Below are 17337 nucleotides of genomic sequence, written 5' to 3'. Positions count from 1 at the left end.
ATTCATAATTATCAGAAATGTTTCTTGAAAATCAAATTATCATATTAGAATGATTTCTGAAGGATCATGTGACACTGAAGACTGGAGTAATGATGCTGAAAATTCAGGAATAAATTACAATATTTTCACATAGGAAATAGTTATTTTACATTGTAATAATATTTCACAATATTACTGTTTTTACTGTATTTTTGATCAGATAAATGCAGCCTTGGTGAGCAGAAGAAAACATTTAAAAAATGTTCTTAATTATTCCAAACTTTTGACTGGTATTGTAAGCTCCAGGCAAACACAACTCAAGAGTTCACACATATACCTCACATTTCACGATGTTTTGTGAAGAAAAAAAAGCTTTCTTCTTAAGAAATCAAACCATTTTACTCTGATTAATCAAAATGGCCATCGCTAACATGAGAAGCATGTGTGTTAGTCTGAGTGTGTTGGAGAAGACAGACTGAGATACCTTCACATCAGTTCCATCTGTAGGCATGAACTCCTCGTAGATGTAGGATCCAGTCTTTCTGACGTTACTCTCAGGAGAATAGACGCTGCTTCTGCTGCCAATCTGAAACAGATGTACAGTGATCAGAAACGTGTCCAAGCACACCGCAACACATTAGCACGACTTCAGATGAGACCCCCAAAGGGTTGATTTAAGTAAAATGACTTATATACTTTTAGTGAATACTAAACTTTATTTCACAGTGCAGTTATACAATTACTGTATTATATTACTGTCTTAAGGATAATAAAATAAAAGCATTATTATTATATTCTAATTCTTGTCTTCCTATTACAGCAGTGTGAATGTAAATTGAGGGTGTGTTCACACTTCGGTTCTCTTAGTTCTTTTGGTTCGGACCAAAAAAGAAAATGATACATTTAATCCTGGATCGCTTAGCTGTCCTTTTTAACATCGAACCTAAAGATACAAAAACATTTTTTTTATTTCCCCTGAACATCTAAAACAATGCTGTGTGTTGGGCAAAAAATGTTGTATGTGCCTGTACGACGCGGTTCTGACGCCTGCATGGGCAACATCACGACTATGACGAGAAAAAACAGGTATGCTTAAACATTCTGTCCTTTTTAGGGTCACATCTTGTGACATCATGTCCTGTTTTTGCTTTGTTTAGATGTTGAGAAAGTAAGAGAAATACTGACCTGACTTTAATTTTATTGGTGAGTTTCCACAATGTCTTTGGTGAGTTTTGTGTTCATATTTCAGTCGCACTGCACCAAACAAGCGAACCGAGTCACCAGAAAAGGCGGTCTCAGTCCACTTGTTCGATGGGCTCCAGGGTTCAGATGGCAGCGTTCACTCACACTTATTCAAGTCTGTTACCGCATTAACAGAGTTTGTTTTAACCGAACCAAACCTGCCCAGAACACACCCTGGCTACATTCACACTGTCTAAATCAGATTATTTGTGTATGCGATTGGAATCTGATCTAAAATTACTGATGTCCGCACTGTGTATCAAAACTGTGTCCATGCCTCTTTCGTTTTCCAGAATTGATACTTTGCAGTCACGTGATATCTGGCGGGCAACAAACGCGGTTAGTGCATCCAATCGCACAACAACTATCTGGCATGTCGTGTACACCTCAAAACACCAACTTTTGTATATTAAAACTGGCAACGTCCTGGCAAGATCCTTGATTAGTTTACTGGTTTTCGTTGCTAGAGAATGTCGTTCTTGCCCGCCAGCCAGTACAACTGACGTCACGTGCAAAGTATCAATATCTGCATTGGTTTCTGTGGCAATGACATTGCGTTGGTAGGAATACGCCAAAATCAATAACAACAACCGCACCAGTTTTGGTTATTGGGTTTGCAATAGAGATGATGTCTTATTTACAACATGTTTCTGATGTGTAGCATATATGAGCGGCTTTATTCTGTGCTGTCGTCTCCGCCGCTCTCAAAACATGTCTCCGTTATATTGTCATTTTCTACTTGTCCGGCACTTTCCAGCAACACAACCTTGTGTCTGCAGTGACTTTCAGCAGTTTCCTATAACAACATCGTTTATGTTTTACGTGGCGTGAGAAAGTCACATAAACCCCACAAAATCCGATCAGAGCGTTCAGACTGAAACGGATCTCCAGAAATGCGACATATGAAGTTTGAAACGGTTTTGTAAAAATCAAATTACATGTGATTTATTGCATTTCACACTTGCTATTTCAATCAGATTTCAGTCGGATATGCTCCAAAATTGGATTTAGCCTATATCACAACTAAAAGGAGGTCTAAGTCCACTTTAAAGTCCAGATGCATGTCAATGTAAATACTTTGGACACCAAAAATGGGTTGAAGCTCTTAATTTGCACTATCAAAGAGCACCAGATACATTTATTTCATTTTAAAAATGTACAAAAATGTCTTAGAGGGGAGGCATACCCCTGAGGTCAGCCCCCCATAGTCTCTGAAAATCCTTTGGGAAACATTGTATATCCAAAAAAAAAACATTTAAGTACATAGTTTTCTTCAGCTGGTTTTAAAATACTTTTGCAAACAATGTAATGTTGTACTGTAGTGTGTTTTTGGGTGTTTAGGTCACACACACCTTGCGGAAGAGCCGCTGGCTGCCTCCTCCTGCTGATGTGGGGTAGTAGATGTACACATTGTGGTCCTCAGCACTGACGGGCTTCTCCACAAAAGGCTTTTGGAAAATCTCCCCATTCACCTCCACATGGTCCTCTCCCTCCACCAGATTACATTCTAGAGAAACATAATAAAGGACTGGTGAAATGGTTTGATGAATGCAACTTTTTGTTCTGTATTGATGCAGGTCTTTTTGAAAGAGGAAATTGAGGCAGAACATATTTTGAGAGTCACATGCACATGGTTATGATCTCACTGGCAGATTGGCAAGGGCGATCAGCCAATCACAGCACTACCTCCTCTCTCACATGACTTCACATTTGTATGTTGCCATTGCCACCTCACATTCACAGACAGCACACGAGTAGCTCAAAGAGAACACTTTAAGCTCATGGACATTTCAGTCTGTTTAACTAAACATTGCTTTAAAAAAGAAAGGTAAAAAAATAATTAACATGGTATTGATTTGATTAGATCAGAATTTGACATGAAGTCAATTGGAAAATAGAAAATGATTTTTCAACAAAAAATTCTCAATTAATTCTGCAAACTACAAAATGAACCTGCAACCATTTGAACTATAACTAACAGGTATGTCAGGGTTTCATGAACCCACATGTCTGAACTGAACTGAGGCTCTGAATAAGTCTTGCACAACAGTGAAAGCAAATCACAATAATGTCAAAACAAAAAGAAATGTGGCCTGCTCCTTCATGCTGAGTCAATTAACCTGATAAAACTGGATCAGTGAAAAGGGAAGTCTTTCTAATTATAGGATTATGTTTCTACTCCAAATTGAAATATACATTAAATTAAGACATCACTAACAGGTTAAGTAAAAACAGATGATGGAAAATAGAGAAAATAGGAAAATAGGAAAATAGAGATGACATGTTCACCCACAGTTTTATTAATGTCTTTGTAAACACGTTTCAAATTCATTCAGTTTTTTAACCTCATTGCTGAGGTTGAATCATTTCTCATAACTTTTCATTATTTAACAAAAACATCATATGTAGTTAATGTTTTCCTCCCAAAAAAAACAGAAAAAAATATAAAGTTTGGAAAAGAATTTTCCCCCATAGCAGTTTTATTAACATTTTAATATTACTGCTAATATTGTAGGCTGTAGTTTCTTTCTTTGATTTGTCATCTAAATGAATATGGGGACAAGAAAATGCACTGGATAAGAGGAATGACAGTTACACTCTTCAAACTCACGAGGACACACCACTGAGATGTAGCACATCTGAACACATCATCTGTCCACTGGTGCCACAGGCTTACCGTATGTAGTGTAAACTAGGTCAGAGTGAGATTTGAGGGAGTTAACAAACCTTCTGGTCTGGCCGGATCTCGGTTCAGGACTGCAAAGCGGGGCAGCTGTATTCCCTCGGCCTTCAGGATCCGATACACCTCTCTCCTAAACATGAACACATAACTGCATTTTTATTTTGCCATTTAAAGGGACAGTTCACCCAAAAAGGAAAATTGAGTCATCATTTACTCTCTCCTATGTCATTCTAAACCCATAAAGCTTTCATTTTCGAAACATAAATAAACCAATGATTTTTTTTTTCTCCAATATGGTTGAGTTTCCATTTACCATATTTGGTGTGCTCTATGTATGTGCGTTGATCAATGTTTATAGAAAAGCCTACATTCACATGAATTAATTTTATAATGTCTTTATGAACTTTATGGTACGTAAAAAAAGACCTTCAATGGCAGGACAGATCATCAACTTCATTTGTGCTTATAAAAAAACAAAAGTCTTATGGGTTTGGAATGACATGAGGGTTAGTAAATGACCAAATTTTAATTTTTGGGTGAACTAACTCTTTAAGCAATAGTCACACCACCAAGAGTGCCGTTGTTCCAAACATCAGAAAAGCTGCTATACTGCCGTAGGCATGAGGCTGCAGTGATCTTGTGTATTAAACACATTAAAATCAGGAGCAATTCATCGTGGAGATGGCTTAGGAGAAGCAAGACATTTCTAAAACAAAATCACATGAATGCAATGCATGTTTGTGGTTGAATGCTGGCATGCATGCTGAAGGTTGTCATGCTGACCCAGTTAAAATGCTAATATTCAAGGAGTTAATAACATTAGCTAGCTCCTGACAGAGTTAACACAAGACAGTGTCACAGTGAGACTAATGTGTGTCAGTATAAATACCTCTCTCAGTTCCTATCTGAAAGTTCAGGTGAAAGTGATAGTTTTTCCAGTTTTAAAACCAGGCTGGCAATATTCAAACATTCAAATCCTGTTCCCCATTGTTATTATTTCAGTGGAATTGCCCATAATCATGTCAGGAATAAAACAACTGCATGATGCTTTCCCCCGAACACGGTTCACTATACATCACCATTACAGATGTTCTGATGGCGGTCGTGAAGCACACCTGTCCTGAATAAAGTACTGAAGATCCAGATCGTTGATGACAAACGGATTCCTCAGCTTCTCATAAGCCACAGCCTTATCCAGAGGAAATCCTTTAAAAGCAGACGATAAACAATGAACAAAACTCTTCTGATGTGTGAAGCGAACATATCAAGAGGAATGAACAGATTTACATGTGTTCTTGCTCTCAATACAGTAACTGAGCAAACCACCAGTGCATTCAATGGTTTTAACACACATCGTCCAGCCAATTAGAATAGAGTATACCGACTGACCATGATATACATGAACATGATTCATTTATATCATCATAAACTTACTTTATTTTATTTTGCAAATATGTGTACACCTTAAAGTCAGCAACTATAAGCTGATAAAAGGAATTTAAAATGTAATCCATTACACGTTGTACTTAAAGTAATTAGATACCATATTTTCCAGAATAAAAGTCTTTTTTTTATCATCCGATTTATATTCCAATGTGCCTTATATAACGCAATTACTGTCAGGCACGCAAAGTATTTTTTCAAATCCAAGGTTTATTTGTAAAGCAAGTTTCCAACACTCTGGTAGTTTCGGTTCTGCTTTAAATAAATTTGTTTAGGCATAAACTGTTGTTTATAATGAATGCCACTATAATTTACATTTGTTTTATACATTATACTTACAATTTGCATTCCTGTTCTGTTCTGAATAGTGTTAAATTTAAAGGATTTGTTGTAGAGTGAGGGGAAATAAAATATACGTTTATAATTGTTTGTAAATATTTCGTTTTATTAACCAGTAATTTACATAATTTAGGAACGCAATAATAAAATGTGACTTATACAGTGAGGTTTTTTTTCATAGTCAGTTGTGAATTATTTAATGGAAAATACTGTACTAATTATTGTTTTTTAAATCAGTTACACCAAAAACCGACATGATGGCACACACCTTTGGAATGGAAAGAGATGAGGCAGTCGCAGAGCGGCCAGTTTTCCACAGGCTCGTTCAGAATTACTTCCTCTTCAAGCGTAACCACAGTGATGTATTTGAACAGACACAGTCTCTCCAGGATCTCCTTCATAGGCTTGGACTTTGACTTCTTCGACATGGCACAGATACCCACCACGATCTGTCTCTCTGGGGGCTGCAGATAACACACATGCATCTCAAATTATGCTCAAAATAGAAGATCAGTTTTGGCATACCTATTAAAACTCATGCTAGAAACATTAAAGGGATCTTATTCTAGAATATGTTGTTCTTTACCATTTTGAAATTAAAGTGTTCAATACAAATACAAAAAAAAAAAAAAAAAAAACTGGAATCACCACAAAGGATGCTCACCCACTTCATAGCAAATGATCAAATCACAGATATGACCCAAAACAAATTTAATAGCTGAACATTCTAGCTTCATGAAACATCACTCAAAATAATTCAATTATTTGAATTAATGACATATTATTTGGACATATAGTACTTTGCAGGACGGTATCATTATTTTTGTTTTACAAATATTCATATTATCACAGAAGTACTGGGATAAAAGTTTATAGTTCCGATATAAACACTGATGTCTATGTTAGGATTAGGTGATCAAAATAGAAAAGAATAGAAATCACCTTTTGAAAGCAACTTGATGCTTCAAATAAAGATTGTATTGATCACATCGTCACACCAGTAGGTGGAGACAAGAGACAAATGTGTCATTGAATCATTCATTCAAGAGATTCATTCAAAAACGCTGATTCATCCAGTAATTAAGTATTTATGAGTGAGTCATTGAATCATTCATTCAAACTGATTTTTATTTTAAATTATTTATTCAATTTAATTAGATTTTTTTTTTAAATAGACTGCAGCAATCTACATTTTGTCAGAACCTGTAGTAAATTACGTTATCTTGTTTCGATGTCTGTTCAGAGTCGTGGGCGAATAATGATCTCTTTTTTTTCTTTTTCTTTTTTCTCAATTTATCCAGAATTGTGCCGCTCTACTAAGGCCAATCTGGTGCACAGGATTCATCATCAACGAGCTGCTCGAGGAGAGAGTGCTGGGACAGTCATGGGTCTGTCTGGGTCGCTTGCACCTCCAATGCACATCTGTACCATTCTCACAGGACACTCGTGTGTCCCACTACATATTACTTATCTACTTGTGTCGTGTGTTCTAACATGTAGCTAACGTTTGCTTTCATCTGACAACTTATAAACTTAAACAAAACTGAAACTCAAAAGGAATTATGATGAGCTTAACAGAGATATTAAAGTATATCCTAATATTCAATCTAGATGTGCCTTCAGGTGTATGGTCTTTTGTTTGCTGTCAGTTGGCCTTTACTACTGATCATGTTAAAGGCAACAGGAACTCTAACTTTTTTTTATCTAAATGCTCAGATTAAATCCTAGGTTTTCCTATCAGTTCTAAGAAATACTTTTACCTTTAAAGAATAAGAGGTTAAAGAATAACAACTTTAAAGGAGTCAGATTAACTATACTGGAGTCTATAAATAACTGATATACTGATAAAATACTTTTTGTTGCTTTAAAATAGCAGTGTAAGCTTCAAGCATTGCAGTACACTCGCTCCCAACCACACTTCATGCTCAGTAAAACATCAGAACATTTTATATATTGCATATGGCCAAATAATCTCTTTTGCATTTATGCAAAATACTGGTGTCAAACCTGAGAGGACAGAAGAACCCACAGCATTCCTGCGCACATAATTCAAGTGTTTGAAATTCATGTTCAACTACTGACCAATAACTGGAGTGAATTACCATACACACGTTTAACTCTCAAATCTGAGGTCTCAATGTCTTTGTAAATCCGAAGGATTTTTCGTTACTCAGTTACTCAGAATTAATGAACTGACCCATTTTTTTCAATAATTTTTTTGCACGAGCAGGAAGACGGGCCAGGAATCTGAAGATCTGTCAGCAAGTAAGGCCAAAGGCTTAAAAATCTGACATACCGAATCATACTCTTCATCATCGTCTCGCTCTTCATCCTCCTCCTCCACGTTCTCGTACAGGCAGTCGTAGCCGAGCACTCTGCCTGGATCCAGCAGCTCGTCCGCCTCTCCATCGTCAGCTCCCACGAAGAAGCGCGGGTGATCCAGGTCCTCGTGCACAGACATGTTCCCCACAGACAGCTCTCAGGTTAACACGGAGATCCCGCCTCACAGGCCTCGTCCTGCTCCTCACAGACACTCATCGTCACCGCCTCTCTGCAACACAGGGACAAATGTTTCTCAGAGGACACGCACACACTGTAGAGGTTCAGGAGGGACAACCGCATTTAAATAAGGGAGTGAGTTTGCTATTCTGACTTAAGTAATATTACAGTGACAAAAGACTCGTTGTGTTCAGCAATTTTAACTAAAGTGTTTATTTGACAGCGGCTCTTGCAGTGTTGCCATGTTCACTTACTATAAGTGTTTTCGGGCTTGATGTTTAAGCTTGGCTCATACAGCGATCAAGTTTATGGAGTTATTAAAGTGCGGGTTGTGATATTTCAGCCTTATTTTCAGCACAAAGCATTTCCATTTATTTCTGGGGTTTTTTATGGATTTGTTTGCTGATTTCTTACCAGATCTGGAGTCATGCCTAGTGCTTTCCCTGTGATTTCTTGCACCACACATACAGACAAGAGATGCATCTCTGATACACGTTAAACTACGCATTTTAGCATGCATCAGAGATGTATCTCTCGTCTGTCATTTCTCTCGTTGTCCGTCATTAACAGCTAGATGTTCAGTTGGTTTCTGTACACTGCATAGGATTTTTTTTAATTTTTGGGAGATAATTCTGTTGTAGAATGCGGTTGACACTCTAGTAATTACTGAACAGAAAAGGATTAAAGTCCCCCTGTAGTGAAAATCGAGTTTTTATTGTTGTTTATGTGTCTATGTGGTGTTTTAATATGTTTTAAGACAAACCATGTGTAAATTCATAAGGCGACACCATTGCTGAGTATTTTCTCCTTAAAGGGGTGGTTGAATATGATTTGACTTTTCTAACTTTAGTTAGTGTGTAATGTTGCTGTTTGATCATAAACAACATCTGCAAAGTTACAACGCTCGAAGTTCAAAGCAAAGGAAGATATTTGCTTTTAAAGAAATCGCTTTTTAAGGACGACAACAAACGGCTGGTAGAGACTACAATGAGATTCTTCACGGGTTAGTGACATCACTAACCCTAACATTTACATAAGCCCCGCCCCCTAAACACGATTTATAGATTGACATGACAGAATATGCTAATCAATGACTAGAAGATTACACATACGCTACATAAATTCATCAACTAAACATTTCCGAAATGTCCTGTTGCTTCTACATGTTGTCATTTCTTCTTGAGTCTCTCCATCATTGTCTGACTCCAGTTTGAACATAAAAGTCTAAAAGTTTTTGAAATTTTCAGTGCATGTGTGTGTGAGGTTATCAGAGCTGCTAACACACAAACACAGGAGCTGTTGTAGCTCCGCCCCCTGTGCTGTGAGCAGCGGCTCATTTGCATTTAAAGGGACAGACACAAAAACGGTGTGTTTTTGCTCACCCTCAAAAAGTGACAACATTAACATGCTATATAAAAATATCGGTGGGGTATTTTGAGCTAAAACTTCACATACACACTCTGGGGACATCAGAGACTTATTTTACATCTTGTGAAAAGGGCATTATACCTCCCCTTTAAAACTGCAGCGAACCAAAGACAGTCTCAAGAACACGCTTTGAAATCGCTGGTGTTTCTGACGTCACAAACTACCTTGTAACCAATCAGATCAACGTGTGATCGTCAACCAGTGGATCTCTGAGTGAGTGAGTGAGTGGAGGCGGGGCTCATTTGCATATTCATAGAACCGCACATACTAAATCAGGCAAGGGTGTCGAGTAACATTCAAGATATTTTAAGGCATGAAGAATTATTTTCATCGAAATTCAAGGAAAAAACATTTAAATTGACAAGCAAATTTATTTTCAGTGTGTACGTGTCCAGAGAAGCCTCTTGTGCTCAGAATGGCTGCATTTAATTGATTAAAATTACAGTAAAATATTGTGAAATTCTTACAATTTAAAATAACTGATTTCTTTATGAATATATTTTAAAATAAAATGTATGTTTGGGATGGAAAAGTTTAATTTTAACATTGCTCATACTTTTTGCTATGTAGCCTACTCTATTTGGTTATTAAAATATGAGCATCACTGACAAATTTAGTGTCTAGTATCCACTATGTAGAAAATATTTTTTATATATCGTTTAAAATGTGTACAAACAAAATCTAATTTCAGAAAATTATATAAGTGTACACAACTTATTCATTTCCACAAACTTTTTTTTCCCAACATATTTTTCAAGGTAAAAAGCATTTTCACAAATATTAGAATTAATACAAAAATATTTGTATTTAATATATTTAATATTAAATATATGTTTAGGGAGTCATGTGACACTTTACAACCTAAAATACCATTACCTTATCATAAGTCAAATTATCTGAAAAAAGTATCTGATAATTCTGTTGCATTCTACAAAAAAAACAAAACACAATTGTCTTTTTTACTGACCTTGACGCAGCCATGCGGCAGTCTTTATCACAGGAATATTATATTCAAGTTACTGTATGCATTAATTGCACTTTTAAAGTATTATTTGAATATTATTGTTCATCTCCAGGAGCTGAACGCACTCAAGACAGTGGAGCTGATCGTGGACTTCAGGAGGAACAGGACCTGAGTGGGACATTCACATTAACTCTACTCAGCTGAGGCTGTCCTGTGTTCATCTATATCTGTGTGTTCAGACACCTGGAGTCTACAACAGACAGTCAGGAGTGCGGATAGGATTACTGTGTGTGTCCTGTTATTATGTGTGTGTGTACTGGAAGGCTTCAATACCACGGTACATTCCTTGTGTGTGTAATAAAGCTCTTTCTGATTCTGGTTTTGAACGTGATGGACCCTGACACCAGTGTCTCACCTCTCAGATGTGTCAGAACAAGCCCAGATGACCACAGGTGCAGGGTTAGGATCTATTATCCTGCAAAATAAACACAAGTTCAGTTATTTGTTTCTCAAGTAATTAAAAGTAATTAAAAGAAAAAATAAAATTAACTATCCCCTTCTGTGTATGGTTTTATTTCTTATACAGAAGATACAAACAAAGATTTTATGAAAATTATTTCAGTGAATGGCGACTAAAACGTGTACAGTACACATGTACACTACACATACTGTACGCTAACATATGTGTGAAAGCTAAATATACTTCAGGTTTCAGGGGTTTTTGGGGCTTCTTTCAACTTCTGGGTTTAAATACAGATGACAAAACTGAATTGTTTCACACAATTTGCTCATATTTTGATGACACTTCTCTGAAGAAACTCACTGATGATTATGAACAGAATGTTTTAGATAAGACTCTGACCTTGTTCACCCGCACCCAAACAAAATCTCTCGACTAAGAATCAAGGTGAAGTTTAAAGGATCTTTCAAGCCAAATGAAAAAGCAAAGAGAGCGGCAGACAAACGGTCCTTTCACACTTATTTGAAGAGCGAATAAACATGAGGCTGAAGGAAAAGCTGAATCAGGGCAGCACAAGAGCACAAACACACGCCAGATCCAGTTTGATTCACTACAATGGCAGATTTCACATGACACAACTTTGGATCAACACACAAAACTTTCACACACTTTCCTAATATTGTAATGTTATCCTTATATTGTAATCATTACAAGCACATTTTGTAATTGCTGCTGAACACTTTCACTGCGTTAGCTTAACTGAACTGAACACATGATGTTACCTGAGCACATCAATCATATATTTTATTAGCTGCGCATTATTTTGACACACTCATCTCTGACTAATAACAGAAAACTTGGAAACAAGCATTTTCTGTAGAGCTGTTTTGAAACAATATGTATTGTGAAAAGCGTTATACAAATTGACTTTTTCTGATTTAAAATTTCTTATTTTAAATTGATCGCACTTATTTTACAAATTTTGGCAGCTCTTGCTATTTTATAAAGGAAAATAATACAAAGATAATAAATGAGAGATGTAAATGTTTAACTGTGGCAAAACTTTGACTGATTCCGGTAAATGTAAATATTACAATATTAGAAACAAACAGAAAGCAGTATTAAGGGGGATAAATTGTGTGGGCAAAAGAGCAAAAGTGTCAATGTTTAAGGAATATTTTGAAGAATATTTAACTCACTAATCAGGTTATGCCAGTATTTCAAGGTCCATGTACATATATAGGTATATACTGTAAATACATGTGTGTACATGTATAACATTGCACATTCTTGTTCCCTTTACTTTGAGTTTAAGAAGAAGTGTAATGATCAAGGTCATTCAAAGTTCCACTTTTAGAGTCATAAATTATAATAGGAAGGGTTTAAGTCTCAGTTCTGGATGTTTTTAGGTTGTACATAAGCAAGAGTAGAGCTCATACAGAGGCTTTTAATGGGGCAAAGAAAGTGCCATTTTTACAAGTCCTCATTCTGAGTTTGAGATCCGCTGTTACAGAGCTAATACAGATGTAATATAAGCATAAAAATAACAAACATGAACAGTATTTTACAGTAATTATGTTTATGATTGACATACAAGAGCTTATGCTTGTCAACAAGGTCTAAAACTGTGGTTTTACACATTCTTCAAAAAATCTTCTTTTGCGGTCCACAGAAGAAAGTAAATCATACAGGTCTGGAAAAGGTTCAGCTTTATGAGGGTGAGTAAATGACACATTTCCCTATACAAAGAAACTGTGCCTAGAAGTGTTAATTATTATCCTGTATATCATGTGTTTTCTGTTCAGTGAGCTCAGGCCATCCTGAGCCGAGATATTCTAGAGCTGCAAGATTCACTGTATTTTAATAGCTATTAAAAATAATGACTTCATTAAGATTTCATTAAGATAATGATTTCAGCTTCTCTCGATTAATTAAAAATAACTGTCGTGATATTGGCCCGCTGGTTATTTGTCCTGAAAATGGTTTGTAAAATGTAATTTATTGCATTAGTAAGTAAGTAAAGCTTTATTTATACAGCACCGTTTAAAAACAGTGTTTACAGAGTGCTTTACAGAAGAGAAATTCACAGACAAAATCGTACATACACACATAGGAATAAGATAATAAAATGAAATACAATAAAAAAATAAATAAATGTGCATATTTACAGAAAAGAAAAACATGTCTTATTTAACTAATATATAAAATATAATGCATGGAAGAGCATCGGTACCAAGCCTCCACTAGCTTTCCTGCTTAGGGTTTCCAAATGTTAAATTAAATCCCCCAAACAGAGCTTTTCTCTTAAAAATATATGTTTTCTGTCCAGTGTTTTACTTAATCTTCCCAACATGGCAACCAAGCGCACTTTGGGCTGCAAAAAAGCGCTGATGAACTGAACACACATACAAACATGTGTGTTGAAGTTTAGCGATGTGCATTGTGAAATTCTGCTGGAAGTAAAGTGTGACAGCCATTCTGTGTTCCTATAGTGATCGAGCGCAGGTGAGACCATTTGCGTGCGCTGTGGAAATTTGTGTGTGTGTGTACTCATCTGAAGCGTGCGCACGGAGAGCTGCGTCTCAGACAGCGTGCAAATATTGATATCACTTTCGAGGCTTGCGCTTAAACGGACAAATTCACACAAAAATGATGTCAACATGCCCGTCTTGGAGAGTATCCTAGTCAGACAGTCAGTGGAGAAAGACAGCATGTGTACAGTATCAGTGTATAATGTCTTAAAGTGACAGCAGCCTAATATTCCTGCTGTGTTTTTAATGTTAATCAAACAACAGAAGACAAGGAAAGCACTCACTGCTCTTGACTGAATAGCTTTTGTAACTTTAATGAGGATTAATCTTTAATTTATACAGTCAAATATGCAATGTTATTTACACTTGATTACTTTATTCAATTTCTGATCCTGAAAACTAATGTTAGACCTCCCTGAAAAACATAAAGCACTTTTTATTTTATTTTCATCTTTGCTCTATTGTGTGTATTTGTGCTGTAGCTTGTACTTTTAGAGAAGGCTTATAATATGAGTCTTTCCTGACTTGTTTTTCTGTATGTAGAATGTCTTTGTATGTTATTTTATTTTATTGTTTTGATTGGTAGTTTTTTTTTTTTTTTTACAATGTTTGTACAGCACAATGGTCTGTGACAGTTGTATTATTGTGCTTTATTAATAAATCCAAAAGAAATGCTGAAAACCCTGCCAGTGATCTGAGACATAAACAGAGAGAACTGCCATAATCCTGGGACATCTGTCACTGACACCACCTGTCTGACAACACACAACACCACATGACACACACACAGCTCAGCAGCAGACTGGACAGACCTCACACACACACACACACACACACACACACAGCAGGGGCAATTCAATTCACCACAAAACAAACAAGTGTCAAACACCAGCGCTGCAGTCAGAGAAGCACCATAACGCCCTCGGTGTTCATTCATTATAAAAAGAAGATATTAAACTTTGTTAATATCTGATGGATCAAAGTCAAATCAACACAACAGTTTTAAAGCCAGTGTCATGTGACTGACAGCATATATCTGTACTAACATGACGAAAGTGCGATATCTGTTCAAATGCATTAAAAGTCATGGCATGAGGTCAGTCAGGTGCAGTCTGACGTCTCACTTCCACCAGCTAACAGTTAACGACTCTTCCTGCAGAAACGATGTGGCAGACACAACACATGCATGGTGTTAGAGGTGATGAACAGCAAGGAATTTATATTCTTACCTGCTCTAAAAGAGATCGAAGTGCAAGCGGAGGCTGCGAGCTGCTATGTTGGCTATCTATCACACACATAGAAACACTGAATGAGGAGAGCTAACATTAGCATACATGCTAAAAGCACCCGCAGCAAACATCCTCATCCTTCAGCTAACGGGCACGCAGAAATGAGCTCATTCTGGACTTTTGCGGGCCTCTAAGGTTCTCCATTAACGATGTATTACAATCATCTGTGTAAATGTTGTCTGAATTTACTCCAGCTTAAGCTTTAAAAGTAAAAACGCTGGCCGAGGAGGGGAGGTGTCAGCCGTGACGTCACATAAAGGAGGAGGAGCTACGGTTACGTTGTCCAATCAACGGCCGCGTTCAAGCTCTAACGGGCGTTTTTCAACCGCTTAACCTGAATTCATAGTTTTTAGTTTACAAACCTGACCGAGTTAATACTTCCCCATTCCAAGCCCTCAAAAACAGATATGAAATCAGTTATGTGCGACTTATGGTTTATGAAAGCCAAAAAGATAACTTAATGGTTTGGAGTTCAGCGATTTCAGCCGTTAGGAAATTCAGACTGTCTGTAATAAACACGTATTCTTTTGTACTGCAGTTGCACACTTCTTGTCATCAATAGATATCCAACATAAAATCGGTCAACTGAGTTTTGTCTGAAGTCCAAATCCAAGAGGAAGAGCAGGAGACAAAGTGGTGGTAAAAATTAGCAGGGTTAATAGTCTTTCAAATTCCACTGGTTTTTATACTAAAGCAAGGCAATGGAAAAGTACTGCCTCACTTCTTCCTGGGAGTGCTGGTCCAGACCATGAAGAGTGCTGTTTCAAGCTAAACAAATACAGTGGAGCTGTTGCACAACCATGCAGTGTTTGTCCTGATGTAGGTGGTTGACCAAGACTGTCCTGCTTGGTTGACTGTAAGTAGGCCAGTGGTCAGCAAGCAGTGTTGTGGGACAAGCATTGTTTTCGCTTGTGTACTTCTAAATTTAGCACTTAAAGGAACAATGAATGATTCTAACCATAAAACATGATCACTTTGTCATTTCTTTTGCTCCTTCTGTTGAAAATACAACTGACAATTTTGATTATGAAAAAACATTCAAATGGGTGAAATGTGAATCACAGTTTATGTCACCGTCACGTTCTATGTGGGTTTTAGTTCTCTCAGTTTGTATGCTAGCCGACTATTTGCTGTTTAGTCGCTGTTTCCTTCGTTCCCATAATTGCTAGCTTGTTTAATTATGGTCACCTGTGTGTTGTTTAGTTCCTTGTTTATTTTTTTTGTGTTTAATGCCCTCAGTTACCTAGGTTCATTGTTGAGCATTGTCTTTACGTTTGGATGTAAAGCTGTTATGTTTCTTTTCTCCTTTGGACAATTATCTTTTTGATTCTTATTAATACAAGAAAAGAGATGCATCCAGATCCTCTTCTCCTCAATTCAAGAGACAAAATAACTGTGGTTCATAACATTTTCTTAATCTTCACAGAACATGGGTGAAAACTGTACAGTGGTTAATTTTACATGCACATAGCACATATGTCAAAATGTGGATCTACACATATCAAAAGCGTGTGTGCTTTGCAAAACAAAAACATTCAGAGATATGAAAGCAAAGGGGGGAGGGCACAACCATTAGCAGTGTGTACAATAACAGGGATTATTACAACGGCTCTTTCAATGTTACTTTGAAAACAAAGTCTCCAAAAAATGCACACAGTAACAAGTGTGTCATTCCAGTCAGGAACATAAATTGTAGACAAAATTGTACATGCACTTTCAATAACTGCTAAAACAGAATTAATGTAAGAAAAGTCAAGGGCCAAGTGTCCAGTTAAGGGTAACCCTAATCAAGGACTCTGACAAATGGTTACTTCAACCAACTTTTAAAGCCAAACTGGTTTATAATAAATGAACATGATAATGCTTTTTTTGGAGTTGTTTACGAATCCTCTGGTAAAATATGAAGAGATATCATGGTCAAATATCACTCATAGATTAATTGATGATTTCGTTAACTGCAGCACTGCTTCAGTGTTACTTTTACTCTTTGTATATTGGGACTGTGTCTGATGATGAGGTGTGCTGGTGAAGTACTGGAGTAACGATGGCGCAGCCACAATAGCACCTCAGTGCAAGAATCTTTATTTACAGTGTCCGTGACAGGCCCAAAAGTGCACAATATATATATATATATATATATATATATATATATATATATATATATATATATATATAAATTTGAAAAATGGGAGTAAGTACACATGATATTTACATATACAGCTCTTGGCTGAATTTCCTTGTATAAAAAGAATCACCACAACACTCCAAAATAGCACTTGCAAACCAGCATCCTAAGCTGGTCCCAGTGTGCGAACCCAGTTATGCTGCTGGTGAACAGAAATACTGGATTATTCAGCAGATGGTGTTGCCATTCAGCGTCATGACTCACGAGTGTGTTCTCTGGTGTAGCAGTGAGGACGAACAGATTCTTGAGTCACGGTGAGTGAATGAGCACATGCTCCAACCTGGTGGTTTTATAA

At 36.8% G+C, this 17337-nt stretch overlaps 1 protein-coding gene across 8 annotated transcripts in view; it reads right to left on the bottom strand.

Moving 5' to 3' along the window:
• ppip5k2 (diphosphoinositol pentakisphosphate kinase 2) overlaps positions 1 to 15138 on the bottom strand; it is a 41626-nt gene extending 26488 nt beyond the window's left edge. For 7 of the 8 annotated variants that reach the window (XM_081355189.1, XM_081355182.1, XM_081355183.1 and 4 more), the window contains exons 1-8: positions 14798 to 15119; positions 10993 to 11052; positions 7983 to 8237; positions 5955 to 6150; positions 5020 to 5110; positions 3949 to 4034; positions 2574 to 2728; positions 464 to 565 (exon numbers count right to left, since the gene is read on the bottom strand). In XM_081355189.1, the coding sequence (XP_081211315.1) occupies positions 464 to 565; positions 2574 to 2728; positions 3949 to 4034; positions 5020 to 5110; positions 5955 to 6150; positions 7983 to 8147 (795 nt within the window). In that variant the 5' untranslated portion in view covers positions 8148 to 8237; positions 10993 to 11052; positions 14798 to 15119. Of the gene's footprint in view, positions 1 to 463; positions 566 to 2573; positions 2729 to 3948; positions 4035 to 5019; positions 5111 to 5954; positions 6151 to 7982; positions 8238 to 10992; positions 11053 to 14797 lie in introns of all 8 variants that reach the window. The other variant, XM_081355184.1, reaches the window with a different exon arrangement.
• Positions 15139 to 17337: the final 2199 nt, after the last annotated feature.

This window comes from Scardinius erythrophthalmus (genome assembly GCF_964197995.2).
Source record: "Scardinius erythrophthalmus genome assembly, chromosome: 23".
Classification (NCBI taxonomy): domain Eukaryota; kingdom Metazoa; phylum Chordata; class Actinopteri; order Cypriniformes; family Leuciscidae; genus Scardinius; species Scardinius erythrophthalmus.
The sequence above is the reverse complement of the archived record's forward strand: the minus strand, read 5'-3'. Positions and strand labels throughout refer to the sequence as shown.